We start from the raw sequence: 22,966 nt of genomic DNA, 5'->3' as shown, positions 1-22,966 counted from the left end.
ACAAGCCTCCTTCTCTCAGGCCCTCACCACGCTTGTACTTCAGCCCACTTGGGAATTCAAGCTTGGACTGTTTTAGTCAGAAAAGTCCTTTTTAAAGCTGGTTTGTTGACAGATTTCCAAAACCCATCAAACATGCCAGAATTTGCCTGGAGAACTCTGTCTTTCCAGAAAATAAGTTTGACAGCTGGGTCAGCAATTATGAGGCCAGTAAGAAATCAGCCCTCATTGGCATTCTGGAGCTCCTCAGGGAAAGAACATAACCAGGCAGGGTTTGTCTTGACCTGGAAGTCCACCCTTCCTGGGGGATTCTCAGGACCATGATTGGCCTATCCATGATTGTCTGGAAATATCTGCCAATGAGTCATCACTGAAACAAACTCCAGATTATACTGAATAGAGTTTATAATAATGAGATCTGAAAAATCAGTTTTGAGAAAAAGAGAAAGATTATTCACTCCAGTAAGTAGATAACAGTTATGTTCCAGGTCACCGGCACTGTGGGTGAAATCAGGAACTCTCAGGAGCTGTGCACCAGCTAGCTTGGTGTATGCAGCAGAAAAATAGCAAAGGGACCCGAACAGTCCCGAACTCCGGACATTGAAGTCTCCTAGGGGACTCCTTAACATACCAACTGTGGGACCGTGATATGAGAAATGTTGACCCTCATTTCATAAAAGAACTGCAGACTTTGTGTGGGGAAAACACAATTGTTTATCTTATTGCATCACAAAACTGACTGCCAGCCCAGAATGACAAGCATACTGACTGAGAGCAGAGAACAATTGTTAGAAACAGAACATAAGACCTTCCCTTCCTTTTCTCCCTTCCTTCCTTTCCCATTGGCTGAGTAATCAGGAGTGCACAATCTTACATGTTATCTAGGTCTTCTTTTCCCTCTGTCATTTATGTTCATCTTTTTCTCAACAACCACTATACACATCTATGTTTTACATCTAATTTATTTTAGAGCTTATCAGGCAGGTGACCTTGTGATGTATGCAGGCTGCTAGGCAAGCTCGGCTGTTTGTAATTTTCTACTTTAAACTTTCAGTTTGGTTAGTTAGGCTAATAGAGTTTGGCTGGGGCTTGCTAGCTTAGAGGTTCCCAGTGTTTGCTGGCCATCTGTACCTGGACATGAGGTGCCTCAAGGTGTATTTATTTTGAAAATGAGCAAACAAATTTTGTTCTTACACATGCATAGACTTTCTGCAATGAGATCCTAGATCTTGTACTTTTGACCTGTGGTCCTGTCATAAAACACTGCTGTTCTGTGAGGAAGGGGATAGACCCAGCTGATCCTTACAGACCCAACATCTGACCCTGTGTGTTCTCTCTTACTGGCATCCCTCTACTGGCAATACCCTTGATCCTCAGAAGCCCTTCTCCTGGTCTGATATACCTACCCCTGATAGTCTATCACAGCTTGGAGAGGGTAGGGCCCTCCTACTCTAGTCTTCCCAGCACTGGGAGCTCCTCTGCTTCTCCTGGGTAGAGAGTTGTGTTTGTGTTATCCAGCTTAGAGCTTTGTCAAAGTTGTTCACTACCCACTCATGCTGCACATCCAGAATGCAGACACACTTCACAGAAAGGGCTTCATAGAAGTACAAGCCACGGGGCTGGAAAGATTGCTCCATGTTAAAGCATGGGGTACACAGTTTGAACCTCATTTCAGACCCCAGATACCCACAAAGATACCAGGAAGGTGCAGAATTCCACTTTTAATCCCAGCACTTGGGAAGTAGAGATATAGGAATCCCTGGAACAAGCTGACAAGCTAGACTAGCTGTCACTGAGCTCTGGGTTCAAGTGAGGGACTGCCTCAATAAATAAGATATGAGCAATGAGGGAAGATGCCAGATAGACATCAACCTCTAGCCTTCCTGGGCACATACTTGCACATGCATATGTGACCTTCCAATATCTATATATCCATGCACACGCACACATGCACACACATACACATGCACAGGCATGCACACAAACACATGAAAGAAACAAAAAGAAATACAAAACCAAAACAAAACATCAAGTATAAACCAAGAATGTCTGAGATCAATAAGACCATACAAGTGAGCTAGAAGAAAGAGACCTAGCAGGGACCTAGTAGGCATCAGGAGAGTAGAAATGAGGGAAGGTATCAAGATTGACATATGGGTGACTAGAACATTCCACACCTCCACCAGCAAATGTTCTATACAAGGGGTGGATCCTGTGTGGTACATGAATTCAGGAGAAAACGGTCCTTTGTAAACAGCACACAGTGTCACAATCCTCATGATCAGTTGCCATCAAACCTCTGTCTTTCTTAGCTTCCTAGCCAACTCCCACTCTACAAAGTGCTCCCTTCATAACCTGTATCTGCTTCTAGCACTCTACCTGTCTCCAGTCCATTTCTTTGTTCCAGGTCATGAAAACATGGAAATTACTGTGGGTACTAACTCTCCAGACCCGAACCCATGCCTATAGCCATGGAACCACAAAATCCACCCTAAATATCCTATTTAATTTTCTTAAAAACTGTGTGTGTGTGTGTGTGTGTGTGTGTGTGTGTGTGTGTGTGTGTGTGTGTGTACACATGCATGTGTGATTATGTTTTGGGATGTGCACATACTGTGATGGACATGTGGAGGTCAGAGAACAGCTTTGGTTACTCTGCCTCCCCTAATTTCTGTGTGTTGAAGGGATTATACACGACTTTGACGCTTACAGAGAAAGCATTTTACTGGCTGGACCATCTTGCCTGCCATCCTCTTTCCTTTAATTTGTCCTCTTTTCTTTTCTGTTAAAAACAGATTCTTCTTTCAAACAATACATCCTGAGCATAGTTTCACCTCCCTCCACTCTTTCCAGTTCTGCCCCCTCCCCCTCCCTTCTCCCCAAATCCATTCCCCCTCTGTCTCCCTTCATAAAAGATCAGGTCTCCAAGAGACAACAACCAAAGAGGACAAAACAAAATACAGTAAGACAAAGCAAAAGCCCTCACATTGATACTGAAAAAGGCAACTCAACAGGAGGAAAAGATTCCAGAGAGCAGGCATGCCAGTCAAAGATACACCAGGTCCCACAGTTAGAAGTCTCCCTAAAACACCAAGCCAACAGCCACATCATCTATGCAGAGGATGTGGTACAGACCCATGCATGCCCCCTGCTTCCTGTTTCAGTCCCCATGAGCCTGTATAAGCCATGCTTAGTTGACTCAGTAGGCCATGTTCTCCTGGTGTCCTCCATCCCCTCTGACTCCTACAGTCTTTCCACCCTGAGCTTTGAGGGGAGGGACCTGATGAAGGCCTCCAATTTAGACTCTCCACATAATATCTGACTATGGGTAGCTGCAACCTCTCCCATCTGCTGCCAGAAGAAGGCTCTCTGATGATGACTGGACAAGTCAAATCATTTCTTTAATTTTTCTTTTAGGTCAGTCATGTTTGGCTCTACCCTAGGTCTCTGGGCTATCTAGTCTCCAGTTCCTGGATATCAAAGCAGTGCAGGACATGGACTTCCTCTCCTACAGGGGGCCTCAAGTCAAATTAGACATCAGTTGGCCACTTCCACAAGTTCTGTAACATAATTGCCCCAGTACATCTTCCAGGCAGGACAGATTGTAGGTCAACAGTTTTATTGCTGGGTTGGTGTCCATGTTTTTCTTTAGGTAGCCAGTTGAGGATCTTCCTGTACCAAAGAGACTAGAACATAGGAGTGACAGCTCCATATAGGTACCAGCTCAAAATCTCCTTGTTCAATGAGGTATGTGGATGTTGTCCTCAACAATGGAGCCTTGCTGTCTATTTGCAGAGAGCAACCCTTTATCCTAGCAGCAGCCTATGTTGTTCGGGGATCTACTTGGGACCTCCTTGGCCAACAACTCAACTGAACGCACCCAAGTCCTGCTACTGGGAACCTTGGCCAGCTATAAGAGATGGCCAGTGGAGACTCCATATCCCCCATTACTTGGAGTCCTTACTAAGACCACCTTCATAGTTTCCAGGAAATTTCTACTGCACTAGATTTCCACTCAGCTCCACAAATATCCCCTAATTCCATATGACTGTCCCAGAATTCTCTCCCTCCATCCCATCTCCCCTCCTTACCTGATACCTCCCACTCCTGTCCCCACCTGCTCCCAGTCCACATGCAAAATCTATTCTATTTCCACATTCCTGGGAGATCCATGCATCCCCTCTTGAGCCTTCTTCTCTACCTAGCTTCTCTGGGTCTATGGATTGTAGCTTGGTTATCATATACTTAATAGCTAATATTCACTTATTCTTTGGCTCACTTTGAGTTTTGTAGTGTACGTTTTCTTCAATCTGCACAAAATTCTTTATCTCTCAAGCAATCCTTAAAACACCCCCATTATTTAATGAGGCAAAACTTGTCTTCAGTGTCAAACAACTCATTACCTTGTGTATGCTTGTGAGCAGGTGCATGATCTTCTGAGTCTTTACGTTCTCATTTCAAAGGAACAAAATCTAGATCACGCAGGCCTATAAAGCCCATTAAGTGATGTAAAATACATGCTACTAACTACAATTTTTAATCCCCCAGGGATAGTTTGTTTAATCTAGGGTACAACATCTCTATAAGCCATTGCAGACTTGTGAGAGAATGTGAAGGCATATTTAGTTCTGTCAATTATTATCTTGGTGTCCTTGATAGGCAGTAACTTTGGTGCTGGGGAGATGCTTTGGTAGGTAAAAGTGTTTGCTATGAAAACCTGATGATGTGAGTTTGAACCCATGTAAAAAGCCAAATATGGGAACATACATCTGTGATGCCAGCAATCCTGCAGCAAAACTGGCAACAGAGAAAACTACCTGCAAGCTCATGAGCTAGACAGCTTGGAGTGCACATCTTGGATGTAGAAACAATAAAAAAGACCCTGCCTCACATAAAAGGTGGAAGGAGAGAATGGACTCCTGAAAGCTGTTTTCTGACCTCCACATGCACATAACTGCACAGCACATGTGAACCTGTATGTACACACACACACACACACACACACACACACACACACACATACATACACACATGCACACAGGCACATGCAGATACAGTGTGCAAACCATATTCACACAACAAAAACTGTTAAAAATAAGAGCTCATTTGTAAACTGGATGCATTTTTGGCATGTTATATGTATTTTTTTATTATCTTATTTTAAAGAGAATCTGCCACGATATGTATACAATACAAGTAAAGATTTTAATGTGAATAACTGGACCCTATTTGCAAATTAAAGTCCAAACAAGGCAATCAGAACAGAGGCATAATAACATCCAATGATGAAAATCTAATGTATGTTGTATCTCTTTTTGTTTAACATTAACAGTAAAAATTATGTGCCATTATTACTAATTTAAAGCTGCTTATCCAAGTGGCGTTGGGGATGCTAAACATCTCCCTGGTGTGTGGAGAAGGGATTAAGTATTCAGGGGGTGCACTTAATCCTTCTTCAAAACTTCTCTCGAACTTCTGCTTCTCCATCTATGAAATGACTGTTTCAATCCATGTGCAACTTAATTAATATTGCAAATGTCCAGGGTGTTTGGCTGAGTTCTCTTGGATGAGCAAAATGTTTCTGTTGATAAATGTTGGTGGTGTTGGAGAAAAGCTTGCGCCATCCTACCAGTTTGAATCTGTGCTCAATGAAGGGAGCATCTCATTGCTGTGAGAGTCAGCAAATATAGAGACACTACAGGCACTACAGGTCAAGTGGCAAACAAGCCTCTAGAGCAGAGATTTCAATCTTCCTAATGCTGTGACCCTTTAATATAGTTCCTCATGCTGTGGTGACCCCTAACCATAACATTATTTCTTTGTGACTTTATAACTGTAATTTTGCTGCTGTTATGAAACATAATGCAAATATTTTTGGAGACAGAGAGTTGCCAAAGGGGTCATGACAAGTTGGGAACCACTGTCTATACAGAAGTAGGCTCTTCAGTGTAAATGGACACCAAGCACCTAAGGGCGGGGCAGTTAATGTGGCAAGTCAGCAAATAATCATATCACCATGATTCACAAGTATTGTCTTGTGTTACTATTTGTTGTATGACTTTTCCTAGGGAGATGCAACTATGTATTCATACCAGACAGGGCATTGAAAATAGTCCAAAAAACAGATTGTACCATAGCCCAGTTTAAAAAACCCATGCATTTGTCGGAATTACTTATGGAGCATGAGTGAGGAATTAATTATAAGAGTGAAGATGACTCATCACAATTTGTCTTTGCATCACCAGAAACAACACAGGTGACAAATCTCCAAAGCTGCATCCCTGGAGTGCCCTGGAGATCAGAATATCTCTCCTCAGCAGCCTTTACTGTTTATATAACCTTGAAGAGAACTTTATGAATCTTGTAAGTTTCAGGAACTTCCTGAGACTTAAGAGTTTTTACTTCTTCAGTCTGAGACTTCTTCCAGGATGAAAAACGGTATCTCAATTCTTATGTCTTTAAGACAGTATGATTTTGAGAGTCCAGTTCATACACTCTTCAGCTCCTTCACTCTTTCCACTCCCTCTACAGCAATGTCTCCTGAGCCATGGGGGTTGGCAAACAGGATTACACAGATGTCCCAACTACAGCTGAATACTCAGAATTTTGAAAAGTTATGAAGGCTTCCCCACTCCGAACTCCCTCAGAATTTATTCACACCAGTCTTTATACCATCTTCACCTCTCACACACAATCTTTTCCACTGGAAATATCCTCTGGATTAATAACAAGATGAGATGATATTGAATGTATTTTCACATGTAGGTGTCTATAATTCTATAATTGTCATAGTGATTTTGCAGGCTAAACTTCCATAGACCTCATGAAATAATCAAAAGAAGCATAATTTGTGAAAGTCGAGAGCTCTTCCTGGAACCCCCAGGTAATAAGCTGCAGAACCAGAAAGAAGCATTTATGTACATTTGTTTCTCCTCCACCAGATGCTCAGATTTCTTTAGGTCAGGGGTTCTCAACCTTCCTAATGCTGTGAGGCTTTAATACAGTTCCTTTTGTTATGGTAACCCCAAACCATAACATTATTTCATTGCTACATCATAACTGTAATTTTGCTACTGCTATGAATTATAATGTAAATATCTGATATACAGTATATCTGATCTGTAACCCTTAGGTGTTATGAACTGCATGCAGATCTGTTTCCTTAGAGCTAATGAGTTTCTTGTGGGAGCCTGTGGAGCGACCAGCTTCAACCTGCTCCCACCTTTAGAAGGGTTCTTAGGTGGAGGAGAGAGGGATGAGAAAATACCAGAGAAAAAGAGAGACCTAGATGAAGAGAAGGATGAAAACACAGGATAGCCTTGGGAGGGCCTGGGTCAATACCCAAAAGTCACTTCATTTATTCAAAAGGGCTTTTTATAACAATGCCAAGGGGAAGGGCAAAAGACCTCCCCATTGTAAAATCAAATCACAATGTACAGCCAAGTATAGACCCTTCCAAGTACCTGGTAAACACTCCCATGGCCAAATCATCTCCTATGTAGCCCTGCTGGGTAAAGCAAGCTCAGATTCTCTGACCCTGAGTCAGTTCTCAGCAGGAAGCCTCTGTGGGCTTCCCACAGTTTCTCTGTCATTTAATCTCATCAATTGGCCCTCTAGGCTATCCAGTAACTTCAGAAAGGAGAATGTGGATCTTATAGCTGGGACAGGTAGTAATGAGGGGGAGACCATGAAGTTATTGGAGAAAAGAAAGTTCTAGAATGCAGAGCTTGACTGAGCAACTCAGGAATTCAAAAAGTTCTAGTGGCCAATGATACTCCAATGTGAGAGCTTGAAATGAAGTGAAAAGCGAAAGATGTAAAAAAAAAATAGCAAAATTGTGTGTGTGTGTGTGTGTGTATGTGTGTGTGTAACACTTAGTTTTTTTAAATATTTTTTTTTAAATTTTTATTTTTATTTTGCAATACAGTTCAGTTCTACATATCAGCCACAGATTCCCTTGTTCTCCCCCCTCCAGCCCCCCTCACCTTCCCCCCAGCCCACCCCCCATTCCCACCTCCTCCAGGGCAAAGCCTCCCCCACGGACTGAGATCAACCTGGTAGACTCAGTCCAGGTAGGTCCAGTCCCCTCCTCCCAGGCCGAGCCAAGCGATCCTTCATAGGCCCCAGGTTTCAAACAGCCAACTCATGCAATGAGCACAGGACCCAGTCCCACTGCCTGGATGCCTCCCAAACAGATCAAGCCAATCAACTGTCTCACCCATTCAGAGGGCCTGATCCAGTTGGTGATCCCTCAGCCATTGGTTCATAGTTCATGTGTTTCCATTCGTTTGGCTATTTGTCCCTGTGCTTTATCCAACCTTGGTCTCAACAATTCTCGCTCATATAAACCCTCCTCATTCTCGCTAATTGGACTCCCAGAGATCCACCCAGGGCCTAGCCATGGCTCTCTGCATCCAAATACCTCAGTAGTTGGATGGGGTTTCTAGCACGACAATTAGGGTGTTTGGCCATCCCATCACCAGAGTAGGTCAGTTCGGGCTGTCTCTCGACCATTGCCAGCAGTCTGTTGTGTGGGTATCTTTGTGGATTTCTGTGGGCCTCTCTAGCACTTTGCTTCTTCCTATTCTCATGTGATCTTCATTTACCATGGTCTCCTATTCCTTGTTCTCCCTCTCTGTTGTTGATCCAGCTGGGTTCTGCTGCTCCCCCAAGCTCTCTTTCCCTCGACCCTCACCCTTCATTACCCCCACTCATGTCCAGGTTGTTCATGTAGATCTCTTCCATTTCTCCGTCATTGGGCGATCCCCGTGTCTTTCTTAGGGTCCTGTTTTCCAGGTAGCCTCCCTGGTGATGTGAGTAGCAGTCCAGTCATCCTTGTTCCACATCTAGTATCCTCCTATGAGTGAGTACATACCATGTTTGTCTTTCTGAGTCTGGGTTACCTCACTCAGGATGATTTTTTCTAGATCCATCCATTTGTTTGCAAACCTCATGATGTCATTGTTTTTCTCTGCTGAGTAGTATTCCATTGTGTATATGTACCACCTTTTGTTTATCCATTCTTCAGTTGAAGGGCATCTAGGTTGTTTCCATGTTCTGGCTATTACAAACAATGCTGATATGAACATAGCTGAACAAGTGCTCTTGTGGTTGAGCATTCCTTGGGTATATGCTCAAGAGTGGTATAGCTGGATCTTGGGGGAGATTGATTCCCAATTTTCTAAGAAAGCGCCATATTGATTTCCAAAGTGGTTGTACAAGCTTGCATTCCCACCAGCAGTGGAGCAGAGTTCCCTAGCTCCACATCCTCTCCAGCATAAGGTGTCTTCAGTGATTTTGATCTTAGCCATTCTGACAGGTGTAAGGTGGTATCTCAGAGTTGTTTTGATTTGCATTTCCCTGATGATTAGGGATGTTGAGCAATTCCTTAAATGTCTTTCAGCCATTTGAGTTTCCTTTGTTGAGAATTCTCTGTTTAGTTCTATAGCCCATTTCTTAATTGGACTGTTGGGCATTTTGATGTCTAATTTCTTGAGTTCCTTATATATTCTGGATATCAGTCCTCTGTCAGATGTGGGGTTGGTGATGATCTTTTCCCATTCTGTAGGCTGTCTCTTTGCCTTGTTGACCGTATCCTTTGCTCTACAAAAGCTTCTCAGTTTCAAGAGGTCCCATTGATTGATTGTTTCTCTCAGTGTCTGTGCTACTGGTGTTCTATTTAGGAAGTGATCTCCTATGCCAATGCGTTCAAGACTACTTCCTACTTTCTCTTCTAGCAGGTTCAGAGTAGCTGGATTTATGTTGAGGTCCTTGATCCACTTGGACTTAAGTTTTGGAAACACTTAGTTTTTAAACAAGTGTATAACTGTGCATAAATCTGCGAAGAAATAAAGTCTATGGTTTGTATGTGTTTGATCCACTCAAGCACTCAGTCAGCCCTCTTCCAGAATTCTTCTGTGGCTTCCAAAAAGCAAAACCACACTCGTCCATCATTGTTTCCCCACTACACACACAGAGCATGGCCTGACCAGTGTCAGACTCTACTGAGATTGTCTATTCCCAGATTTCCAGTGTAGGATTGTGGAAAGAGAACAGGCATGGTACATGCAGCATCAAGATTAACATAGGAAAGAAGCCAGCAGGCACAGGAGGACTGGAGTCCCTTCCTCACCTGGCTGTCTTACAGGGAGAGTATGCTCGAGAAAAGTGCATGTTACAAAGGTACGGGACACAGGTGCTGTATAATTATCCTAGAAAGTGCCATGTGGCTCCTGGCCCAGGGCTTTTGAACACATGCTTTTCCCTCTGCTCACTAGCCAGCTCTCACCCTCAGGAGTGCTTTCCCTTTCTTAACAAACTGTTTCAATTTTTAGCCATGTGTCCCTGGTGTAATACTTTGTCCTGGGACATAAAAGCTTGGAATCAGGCACCCTCTGAACTCAGACCTGTGCCTTTAACAGGATGATGTGGGAGAGGTTTAACACAGTGTTGGGCAATGACACACTAGTGTAGCGATGTTCTCCATGATGTGGGAACGTAGTTTAAACACTGGATTTTCTCATGCAGGTGGGACTGATACATGTAGCATGAATCTTAGAGAGTCTTATTAATAAAATCAAACCCGGAGCCAAGTATTGGGGTGAACACTGGAAGATCAAAGAGACAGAACAAGCCACAGCTAACCTCACCTGGCCAACTTCTCACTGATCTTGTTTCCTCAGACTGGAAGTCTCTGTGTCCTCATATCCGAATGGCTCTCAGCTGAACTGTGCTTCTAGAAGCCTGAAAGCTTAACCAGCCAAATGCTTCTAGTTTCTGGTCCTCACGCCTTATATACCTTTCTGCTTTCTACCACCACTCCCTGGGATTAAAGACTTGCTTTCTGGGATTAAAGGCATGTGTCACCTTGCCTGGCCGTTTCCAATGTGGCCTTGAACTCACAGAGATCCAGAGGGATTTCTACCTCTGGAGTGCTAGGATTAAAGGTGTGAGTGCCACCATTTTCTAGCCTTTGTATCTAGTGGCTGTTCTGTCTCTGACCCCAGATAAGTTTATTAGGGTACACAATATTTTGGGGAACACAATACCACCACAGATGCACCTGTGAATACAATGTTGATTTGCAGTTACTGATTAGGTGTGATCATGGCCTGTAGTAAGTAAGCATGCTGGCAACAGAGTTCTTGCCATCCACAGCCTGGTCTGATCACTGAGCTTCATGTGCTCTTTGTCCGCTCACTCCTCCCTGTGACACTGGTTCATGTCTTCTCAAGTGTACTATTCAGGACCAGCATACTGATGCTTCCTTTGTACATCTGGGCCTTGCTTTCCCTTTTGAGACTGGTCAGTCTCCCTATGTATATATTCACCCTGCATTCACCTTTCCAAGAACTGATGGGTGCAGTAAAGTTTCAATTGCTGCCACACTGGCAGGATTACAGCAATCAGAAGAGAGAAGAAATCCATAATACACATACCTGCACAGGTGGTATATTTCAACAGCACTGGAGAAAGTGGCAAAAAGGCTCAGTAGGAAGCTTGAGCTCAACCTGGCACACACTGGGCAGTAAAACATGACACCAGAATAAAACAGCACCATTTGGTATAGGAATAGTATCAGTTCATGAACTCAAGACCCTTCTACTTAACCCAATCATAATTGATAATTGATTTCATCCTGATTTAAAACAAATAATGTGCCTGGTAAGATGGTATTAATTTTTAATGTGTTATCAGGTGACTTGTGTTAGCATAATTAATTATTGGACTATCTATTTATTTATTTCCTTGGTTACTTTCTGATAATTTCAAGCATGTCTCCAATGTATTATGATCGTAACTGTCTCCTCCAAGTCTTCTCTTTTAATTTGCCTGGACTCTTTCAACACTTTGTTCATGCTTGTGTGTGCATGCACATGCTCACATAGGTGTGCATATGTGTGGAGTTGGATCAAGTGCCTTCCTCAGTTTCTGAACAGTCATTTATTTAATATTTTTATTTTACTTTTAACTATGAGTATATGTTTGGGGGGCATATGTGCACATGTGTGTGCAGGTGCCTGCAGAGTCCAGAAGGCATTGGGTGACTAGGATCTGGAGTCATACTCAACCATTAACCACCTCATGTGAGTGCTGGGAATTGAAAGGACAATGGGCAATCCTAACTGCTGACCCTTTTCTCCAGCCCCATGCATACCTCATTGTTGAGAACGGGTCTCTCATTGAACCTGGAGCTTGCCTATTTGGCTAGACTTGCTAGCCAGTGAGCCCCAGGGATCTACCTGTCTCTGTCTCCGTAGTTCTGGGATTTCAGGTACTCCTGGCTGATTTAAAGGGATGGTGGGGATCTGAACTCAGTCAGGTCCTCATTCACGCACAGCAAACATTTTACTCTTTGAGTCATCTTCCCAGCCCTGAAGGGTCTTTTGCTAAAGGACATGTTTTACGTGTTTCTAATGTATATGTCTTATGGATGAAGTTAAGTCTTCAGGAGACGAAATCGCAAAGGTGATCAAGCTGAAAAGCTATTGCACTCATGCTCTGTGTAGCTATGATGTTGTTCACTGTGCAAGAGAGGGCAACAGTGTCAAGAGCTCCACCGGTTCAGCTAGAAGGCCAGTGGGCACAGTGTGCACAGATGTAGTGCTGGCATCTAATAGAAGGTTCTGAAGAGCACAGGAGATTAGGAAAAACTCCCCGAATCTTGTCGGTTTTGTTTAACAAAATGGAGTCACCAGGGACGTTTATAAAACTGTATATGTAAATAGTAAATTATGGAATTTTACTTTCAAGGTAATTACAGAAAATCTTGATTTTTCTCTCAAAATTTCATTTATTAAGGATAATTCTATATCCTTTAACAGGAAAAAATAATTGTTATCATTATGAATACTCAATCTGAGAATTTTAATTGCTTAGTAAATGCTGGAAAATTGAGTTTTTGTGGCTTCTGGATTTTAAATAAGAATAATTCTATCCTGTCCACACAGCCCTTCACCTCTTGTTCACCCTGCTAAGATGGTATATGATGAATCCCTTCCAAGCTGTAATTAAGTAGTCTTACATTTTTTGTGTAATAGAAGTAATAACATTTTACAGTACAATTTTTTTTTGTAATAAAAATAGTGAAAGGATGTGAAAGTAATCTACAATAATTCTCCAAGGAGTGGTGGAGGTTGCCCAGTGACAAAGTCCTTGCCACACAAGCATGGTGTCGTGAATTCCGCACACATATAAAAAGCTTAGCTCAGTGGCATGCTTCAGTAATCTCAGCTTTGAGATGGAGGCAAGAGCATCCCTGGTGCTTACTGGCCACACAGTCTGCTGAACTGCTGAGAACCAGGTTCAGTGAAAGATGGGAGTTGGGGAGGCAGTTCAGTTAGTAGAGAGTGTGTTTACCATTTAGAAGGTCTGGAGCTGATCCCAGCACTGTGTAAAACCAAGTACATGGTACACTCTTATATCTCTAGCAATCAGGAAATGGAGGCTGAGGATGAGAAGTTCAATGTCTTTCTTGGCAGTGTCGTGAATTCAAGAGCAGCTTGGGCACTATGAGCCTCTTTATCAACAATAACAACAACAAAAATGAGGTAGAATGTGATTAATGAAGACATGCAGTGTCAGCACAAGACATCAACATGCATATCCAAATGCATCTGCATACCTATACATGTATATGAATGTGTACACACACACACATACACACACACACACACACACACACACACACACACACACACACACACACACACTCAAGTATTTCTCCCCTGGATATTTTGACAGACCCTTATCAGTTTGTTTATACACATCTTCATAAATTGTTTAGATCACGATTTCTTGACTTTCTCTTTCTGGCTTTCATACTAACAGAACTGGGGGACAGTATGCTAAATGAAATGAAGTTGGTATATAATGCCAAATACTACATGATATCATGCATGGAATTTGTCCAAGTTGATCTCAAGAAAGTTGAGAGTAAAGAACTGAGATTTAAAGGCTGGTGTTGGCACAAAGGGATGGGGACGAAAGGATACTAATTTGAAGTTGGATGAAATAAAGATCTGGTATTCTATATATGATGATAGTGTGCCAGATAGATTCACAATTATAATTCATAATTATTGTGTTAGCTGTCCCTGGGAAGATGTGAACAAATGTCTGTTCACTCCAGATAGTGCATAGAAGACAGAGCAAAGTAAGAATCCCATAAAAGCCCAATGTGACAAACAAATAGACTATGGTTACTTACAGAGCTTTGGTGAGGGATTAACTAAAGGAACTTCAGGAGAGGACAGCAGCCTCTTCACCCTCTTGTGGATGACAACCTCATGGAAGCCACACAGAGTCCCCTTCCCTACCCTTCCACTCCCCACACACTCGAGTCTCACAAGGTCACTGCCAGCTGGGGAGGGCAGAAAGGAATAATGGCTTCACTTCCAGGTGAGGGTCCTGTGCACTCCCCTCCTTCCAGTCATTAGGCGGTGTCAGTAGCCCCATTCACATTATCATCGGCCTAGCTACCTCTATATTGCAGCATTTGCCATGGCTATGAGGCTGAGCTAATCTCTACTCTGAGATCATAATGGGGTGAATATGTTGTGTGCCTAGGAAACAGGCCATACTAATCAACAAAGTGGCCTGTGTTTCAGAAACTAGATATGCTTATTCTGAGTTGACATTAGACAATGTATGTACATATTGAGAGATTTCATGTTATCACATACATTTACTTAAGTTTATGTCCCAACTAAAGAACTATCTCAGATAAAAATAAATGCCAAAATAAACATAATAATAGTGACTGAATGTTCTTGCATGAAACATATGAAACATAGTACATTATCAGCCCAGAACGAGGCATATATACCACAATACTCCTATGTTCAAATTTTCAGCCTCCATACACTGGCTATTCTTCTTGACTAGATCCCAAAGAACGTTTGGAATTCTCAGCACAGGGCTCTGGAAAAGACTGAATTATTCAACCAGAGTTGTCGAAATAAAGGGTGACTCTTTTTCAACTCCAGCTTGGAGCTTAGGATGAAGAGATCAAATGGCCCTAAATGTCAGACTCAAATTAGCAAGAAGGGGAAATCATGAGAAGTTACAGGCACTGGTCCAAAAGCCTGATGTCGGTGCCTGTGGCACTGTCAACCTGCCTCCTCAAACACGGGCTGGCACATCACTGTTAGAACGTGATCCTGCTCCTTTATCCCGGATTACATGACCCGACTCAGGCCACAGCTCGCTGCTGCTCTTGCTGGGGCAGAGAATTGAAGAAGCAGTGTGTCTGCTACCCGCAAAGGTTATAAAATATTTGACCTTCCATTTGTTCCAAGGCTGGGTCCAAGACTCCTCAGACAGATTCCTTCATGAGAGCTCTAAATGCTGCTTTCTGTGGAGGCTCCTCTGGCCTTTGGCAGCGTCCTATGCATAGCAGCATATATTGCTCTCTCTCTCTCATTATATCTCCTTCTTATTCTTATATTAATGAAGCACCCAGGGCTTTAAAGCAAACCCCTCATTTCCTCTAAGGCCCCAATCATATCTAGACTCCATGTATTGTATTATTTCTGTTGAATGCTATCCCTTCTGTCTGTAGGCACAACCATGGCCTTGAGGCTCTCTTACTTCATATTTCCCATTGGAAGGAGTTATGCGTCAGCTCCCTTCCAGGACCTGTTGCCGATCATCTCTTCTTTTGTTTGATGATCACAGATGGGAGTTTCTACTTCAGTGTGGTGTGTGTCCACTCCCTACAAATGAATGGTTCCTTGTATTCTACTTAGGTTGGTTCTACTCCATGTGCCTCCCTATAAGAGATCTTCAAGATTTCAGGAACATTCCTGTGAACTGAGCAGCACCAAAGATGCAAAGCAAGAATAACATGAGGAAATACATTGATATTTCTTTCTCTCTTCTCTCTGCTTCCAGAATCGGATGTTGCTGACTTTGACGGCAGGAGCTCGCTTTTGTACAGGTTCAATCAGAAGATGATGAGCACCCTCAAAGACGTGATTTCCCTGAAGTTCAAGAGCATGCAAGGAGATGGGGTTCTGTTCCATGGAGAAGGACAACGTGGAGACCATATTACCCTGGAGCTCCAGAAGGGCAGGCTAGCCCTGTACCTGAACCTGGGTAGGGTCAGACTTGTGCATATGTACTCAGGACTGCTGAGGCCAGAGGTGAAGCTCAGATGTCTTCCGCTATCACCCGCCCCCACTTGTTTTTTTGTAGCAGTCTCTCACTGAACTTGTAGCTCACTGATTTTGGCATGTGTGTGTTGTGTGCACATGAATGTACAGGTTTGCATATATGTGCACACATATGTGAAGGAGAAAGCAAAACACTAGATATCCCCCTTTTCTCTCTAACTTATTGCCTTGAGACAAGATCTCTTATCAACACAAAAGCTTATGTTTGGGGTTAGGCTGAGTGGCCAGCAAGCTCTTTAAGATCCACCTATTTCAATCATTGGGCTAAGTACTCACGGTCATAGACACATTTTACTTTGTTATTATTATCATTATTATTAATAATATCATTTTAGGATATGGGTGCTAGGGATTCAAATTCAGGTCTGCAGGTGTTCATATTCCCTGATTTTTGCACAAGGTCACTATACCATGCATGGGTGCATCTTTGAGCAAATGGAGTCACTGGAGCACTATCTAAGCGATCTATTTCCTTTGTCTTTATGGGATTAGAACAGTACTTATTTTCAGATACTTCATCTTTATGCGGGTCGAACAGCACTTATTTTCATTATTTTTTGCCAGAGGTATCATTCTGTGATAAAAGACAATATTTCTATATAAGGGAAGCAACAGTATAAGTTTTAAATATCTGTTAATGTGCATACTTAACATGAATTTTTCCAGAACTCAAACTTTTAAGTAACTTAAAAAAATTTAAACATGTACTTATTATAATGAGCTTCTCATATTTGAGCTGATTAGGCACATTTTAAAAAAACTGCCAGGAGAAACATGTAATCATTTTGTTCTTCTTAGTGGGAGGTAAAATGTATGAATGGAAAACCTAAGTCACTAGGCTTTCCTTTGTTAAGACAGCCTGGCCTGGAAGAATGAGCCTGAGACCTGGATGGCAGGTGATTTAGTGAAGAGTACCTTTGCCTCCCTGTGGCAGGGTGCTGCCTACCTCTGTGGGTGAGCTACTCCCTGGGCTTCCCACACTACCAGTAGGTCTACTTTCATGGTACCCAACTTCTCACCCTAGAACAGAAAGGAGGGAGCCTTTTATGCCTTCTTATGGAAGAAAGGAATGACTAGGCAAGCCACAGGAGGTAGGTGCTGAGTTCTTCAGAACATGGAAGACAACCAATGGAGCCCTCCTCTAGACAATCCAAACAGAAAAGACAGATGCTGGAGGGAGAAGAAAGTGGCTTTTTAAATTAATGACATCCATTTATTTGTATGTGGTTATATAGTGTGCACAGTATAAAGGTCAGGGAACAACTAGAAGGAGTTGGGTCTCCCTGTTTTCCAAGTGGATCTCTGGAATCGAACTCAAGTCATCAGGCTCTATGGCATATGCCGTTAACCTTCTGGGCCTCAACCAGGCTGCTTTGTCTGAAAATCCCTTCCTGTTTCCCACTTAATATTTATTCATATAAGGGAGAGGAAGTACGTTGTTATTTATATTTACTATCAAGTAGGCAAGAAGGATAAATATAAATATAAATACTGGGAACAAGCTCAAAGCACACAGGTGACATCAGAGCAAGCTGTATTTAGTCATCAGGAAAAGAACATGAGACTCTCCATTGGGCAACCTCACTCCCAACAGCAAACAATGTAGGTCTTAATTTTGGTCCTTCTTCAGTGACAACGCCAAGCATCCTCGTGGTGAATATAAGGAAAAGAAGTAGGAAGAACCTATAGATTTCCAAGATTATTTCATATAATTGATGCCTAACACAGAAGATGAAATAATAAATGTGGGCTGGAGAGATCACTCTGTTGCTAACTTTCTTGTTATGCAAGTATAGGAACCTGAGTTCAATCCCCAGAACCCACATAAAAAAACAGACGTGGTATGCATGCTTGTATTCCTAGTACTTGGGAAGCAGAGACACATAGGCCCGCTGGGATCACTAGACATCTGCATAGCCTGCTTGGTGAGTTCTAAGCCAGTGAGAGAACTTGCTTCAAACAAATAGACAAAAACTCCAAAACAATAAGGTGGAGAGTAATTGAAGAACACTAGAGATTGACCTCTGGCACACACAGAGAGAAAGAAAGAAAGAAAGAAAGGAAGGAAGAAAGAAGGAAAGAAAGAAAGAAAGAAAGAAAGAAAGAAAGAAAGAAAGAAAGAAAGAAAGAAAGAAAGAAAGAAAGGAAAGGGGTAAACTGGAGACATACATAGCACACTGTTGTTCAAGTAGCAGTTTGTATTATCTAGTTATCAGTGCTGTGTCCTTTGAAGGCAGAATTGGTTCTGTGGTGAAATTTCACGAGGTAGTTGCCATCGTCCTACTTTCCAAGGGTGGAGCACAGACTTTTTTTTAGAATTACTAACTAGGCATGAGATTTCCCTCTTCAGTCCATGGGGGTAGAGTGGCTCCCATCCCAGCATTCAAGGGTTTCATTTCAATTGCACATGGCTATCTGCCCTCTATAGAAATAAAAAGGTAAGAACCATGCAGGCAGGTGGACAATCAAAGAGTCGAAGAATTGTGTGACTGGGGATCTGTTGTTAAGTACTGAACAGGACATCAACAGAGCATGCAGGTTACTCATCCTTACAAGAGTTTAATGTCTTTGAACTGAAGTGGAATGTTGGGTGATTCCAGCACATGCAGATGTAGAACAGTGAGAATCTTATCATAGAAAACTAGCATAGTTGGGTGTCCTTTGGGGGCTAGGTGCAGGGTTCAAAAGCTAAAGTCATTGCCTGCATGACAATTTATCAAGACAATGGTGAGTTTCTCAAACTCTGAAGAGATCAGTGACCATTCATTTTATAGCTCCTTCGAATTTCAGGCATTTAATTAAGCCAACTAACACGTATTTAGAGAATAATCATCAAGTCTTCTAAAAGGCATTTCTTTCCAATTTTCTACTTTTTGAGAGTCTAAATCTAGGCACTTAAATATATATGTGCATATGTATATTTTTTATGTCACATGACAGTCCTATACAGTATTTTTTTATTTTATTGGGAGACAAAGTCTCATGCATCCCAGGCTGACTTCATAAATTCTGCAACTTATGAAATAAGCATATGTTAAACTATGTATCGATTACCAGTTGCTGTGCCAAATACCCAACAAAAACAACTGAGGGAAGGAAGGATTTATTTTATCTCATAACTCAAGGGCTCAGTCCATCATGGTGGGTTAGACATATCAAAGAGAGCTTATGGCCACTGGTCCCTTTGCATCTGCAGTCAGAAAGCAGAAAGAGATGAATGCAGTGCTCACCAAACTTTCTCCTCCCTATTCTCTCCTGGTGTCAAGTCCATGAAAACTTGCTGCCCACATTTAAGATGGGTCTTCCTACCTCAACCCAGTCTAGAAACTCCCTCACAGACATGCCCAGAGGTTTGTCTACTAGGTGATTCTAGATCCTGTAAAATTGTCAGTAAATATTAATTATCACCTATCAGCAACTAAGCAATGGGATTACCACTATTGGTCTAAATGTTGTACTTGTCAGTCCCTGGTTTAAAAATATTTCTACTTATCTCCAAGCTTTGTAATCTTAATTAAAACATAGCACCCATGCACTGTCTAAACCATGTCACATAAACTCACTATGAGAACACCTTTATATGGTAGCAAAGTCACAGGAGTTGAACACCAGTAATAAGCAAGGATGGAGCAACCCACACTGGATGTCCTAAGACAAAGATTTGTACTTCCTTGCTTTAGTGATACCCAGAGATTTGGCCTGTCTTTTTGAGAGGGCAGCTGGTGTGGGGGTGGGATCAAGCCAGCTGGAATCACTTCCCTTGTTCTAGTGTTCTCACTTGCATCTTTAGGAGAGCACTTATGAGTCCTGCCTATAATAAAAAACTGCAACAGAGTCATGCTTTTCTGGTCCTAGCTAACCTATGGAGTTATGCCTTGGCATTCTATGTAATGTCCTTCTGCCATTGTATTTCACCATCTTCCTTCAGCATAGCTCTCTGTTCTCCAATTCATGCAGTTTCTCTGAAGCCCACCACTCCTGCTCTGCAACACTGCTCACAAACAACAGACTAGTAGAACTGAATGCAGTGGTTAAAACACAGTGATGGGGAAGAATGAGAATGTCATCCTTTTGCCAGCAGGAAGAATGCAGAGAATTTTAGCTTGGGATCAGGTAGAGCTAAGTGGTAACTAGTTCTCTGTGTGCTTGTGTAAGTCACACACCTTCTTTGAAACTAACTTCTCTTTTTTAAACAATATATGGGGGAGTTTGGAGAGATAGCCCAGTGGTTAAGAATACTTCCTACTCTTGCAGAGGACTGAAGTTTGGTTCCTAGGATTCATGTCAGGCAGCTTAGAGCTGCCTATAACTCTATCTCCAGGAGATCCAATGCCATTTTCTAGCCTTCATAGGTACACACACCCACACACACACACATACACACACACACACACACACACACACACACACACACACACACACACACTAAAATAAATCTTTAAAAATACCAAAATGATATAAATAGTATTACCTTTGTAAGAAATTTGACAAGGTTGGAGAGATGGGTCTTTGGTAAAGTGCTTGCTGCTCAAGAATGAGGAGCTGAGTGTGACCTGAGGATCCAAAAAGACTGGGTATGGTAGCACAAACTTGTGTCGCCAGGACTGGGGAGGCAAAAAGAGGTAGATTCCTGGAGCTCTCTGCCCAGCTATCCCATGCTATCCTTCTGAGGATAAGGGGAAGGAATGAAAATAAAGATGAAGCTAAAAAATGTAAACATTGGGGCTGGAGAGATGACTCAGTGGTTAAGAGAGCTGAGGATGGACATGCAGTTCTCAGTACCCACATGGAGAGGCTCACAAGTGCCTATAACTCTGGGTTCAGAAGACTGGGGGTGTTACTATAGTCTCCATGGGCACCTGAACCCAACTGCACCTATATATTCACACACACACACACACACACACACACACACACACACACACACACACACACTGCCTGTAACTCTGGCTCCAGAAGATTGAGGGTGCTGTTGTGGCCTCCATGGGCACTTGCACTCAACTGCACATATATACTCATGGATACAGAAACACACACGCTCACACACAAATGCTAAAAAAATAAATCTTTAAGGGCCTGCTGGAGAGATGACTGGACAGGTAAAAGCACATTTGCTCTTACAGACTACCTGGATTCAGTATCCAGGACCCATATAGCAGTTCCCAATCCTTGATCCATGATTTCAGTTCCAAGGAACTCAGTGGCCTCCTCTAACCGCTATAGGCATGTACATGGTACACAAACACACATGTGAGCAAAATATTCATGCATATAAAAATTTAAAAATTCTAAAAGTAATAAATCTTTTAAAAGTACAAACACTCATTCCCCATGTTTGTTCCAATAAGGCTTAGGTAGTACTTACATCATCTTGAAACTAAATAGAAAAAAAAAGTTCCATTTAATTAAAAAAATTTTCTTTATGTTTCTGGCCCCAAAGCCAACTTCTTCCTCATGATTTCATTTGTATTCTTCTCAGCTGTTCATGAGGATTTTTATCTTGTCTTAATAAACTGAAAATCTGTTACAATGGGATAATTGAACATCAAATGCAACTGAGATAAAACTGGAAACAGGTGTCCTGAGATAAAGACTATGATAGGGCACTGAGAATTGTGTTTTCTACGGTTTCCATAACAACAGTCTAGATTTCTAGGGAGGTTTCATTAAATGATTGTTCTTTCTTCATCAATACAATTCCAAGCTATGAACCCTCAAATAACAAATTTTTTCTGCGTTTATTTTATCAGATAATTTTTATTTGCCTTAATGTAGGATATCTGAGTGTTAGTGAAAAAATAACCAAAGAAGGAATGGATGGAATTCATTCCTATCTTCTGCTTTTGGAACCAGTTAAGAAATAGACTTGTGTGCTGGTGAGCTGGCTCAGTGAGTGATGATGCTTGCTGCCAAGGCTGACAACCTGAATTCAAACCCTGGACCCAGGAGGTGGCAGGAGAAAACCAGCTCCCACAACTTTTTCTCTGGTCTACACATGCACAATCATTGCATGCTAATACTCACACTATCCCCATAAATCAGTAAGCACATGTAATAAAAACTGAACGTGTGAGTATGGACATAACTCAGTGGTAGATGGTATTAAGAACCTGGTCAACATGTTCAAGACTCTGAATTTATCCTGCAGCCACCAAAGAAACACACACATAAAATTCCTTGTAATTCAGGTAGCATTCAGTAATTCACACAGGATTAATAATATATTTTAATAGTGTTCTTTCTAGATACTAAAATAGTTATTCTAACTGTAAAACACAGAAGAAAAAAATCTTTTGGATGTGGCAAATTTTTGTACTTAATGAGTTTATAGTGTTTTGTATAGTTATATTTAGTTATGCATTTACACATTTCTATTTTACTTCTATATATCATAAATTAGGAATTTTAAGTGGTTGGACAATTTATTTGTGAGCTGTCACTTTTAGTTTTATCTAACACTGTGGTTTTCACTCATAAATACTTAAAAATGCAATGAGAACTTCCTAAATGCTACTTCAGCAGCTCTCTAATAACCTTTTGTTGATTTTACGTGTATGTTTAATCTCTCCCCAATTACTGAACGTTATCTCCAATTTTTAAATCATTAGTATTTTTTCAGCCACATATTAATTTATTGCCATAGAATACATTTCAGGAATGTAGATGACTAGGTTAAAGGGCCAGGACTTAAAGATCCCTGTCTAACCTCCCGACTTCAGCTTCACAGCACAGCTTGTTGTGTCTGAGCCTCGGTGACCAAGTTTGCTTAAGAAGTTCATCTGAGACAGCGCACA

At 41.9% G+C, this 22,966-nt stretch overlaps 1 protein-coding gene across 2 annotated transcripts in view; it reads left to right on the top strand.

The window, feature by feature from the left end:
* The window catches only part of Cntnap5 (contactin associated protein family member 5), a 915,960-nt gene that overhangs the window by 399,861 nt on the left and 493,133 nt on the right, over positions 1–22,966 (top strand). For both annotated transcript variants that reach the window (XR_008217835.1, XM_052736717.1), the window contains exon 5: positions 15,892–16,095. Coding sequence is in view for 1 of the 2 variants with exons in the window: in XM_052736717.1 (XP_052592677.1) it covers positions 15,892–16,095 (204 nt within the window). In the remaining variant the exon portion in view is untranslated. The remainder of the gene's footprint in view (positions 1–15,891; positions 16,096–22,966) is intronic.

Source organism: Peromyscus californicus, unplaced genomic scaffold (assembly GCF_007827085.1).
Source record: "Peromyscus californicus insignis strain IS unplaced genomic scaffold, ASM782708v3 Scaffold_14__1_contigs__length_90479793_seg_2, whole genome shotgun sequence".
NCBI classification, from domain to species: domain Eukaryota; kingdom Metazoa; phylum Chordata; class Mammalia; order Rodentia; family Cricetidae; genus Peromyscus; species Peromyscus californicus.
This window is presented reverse-complemented; position numbering and strand designations above follow the sequence as displayed.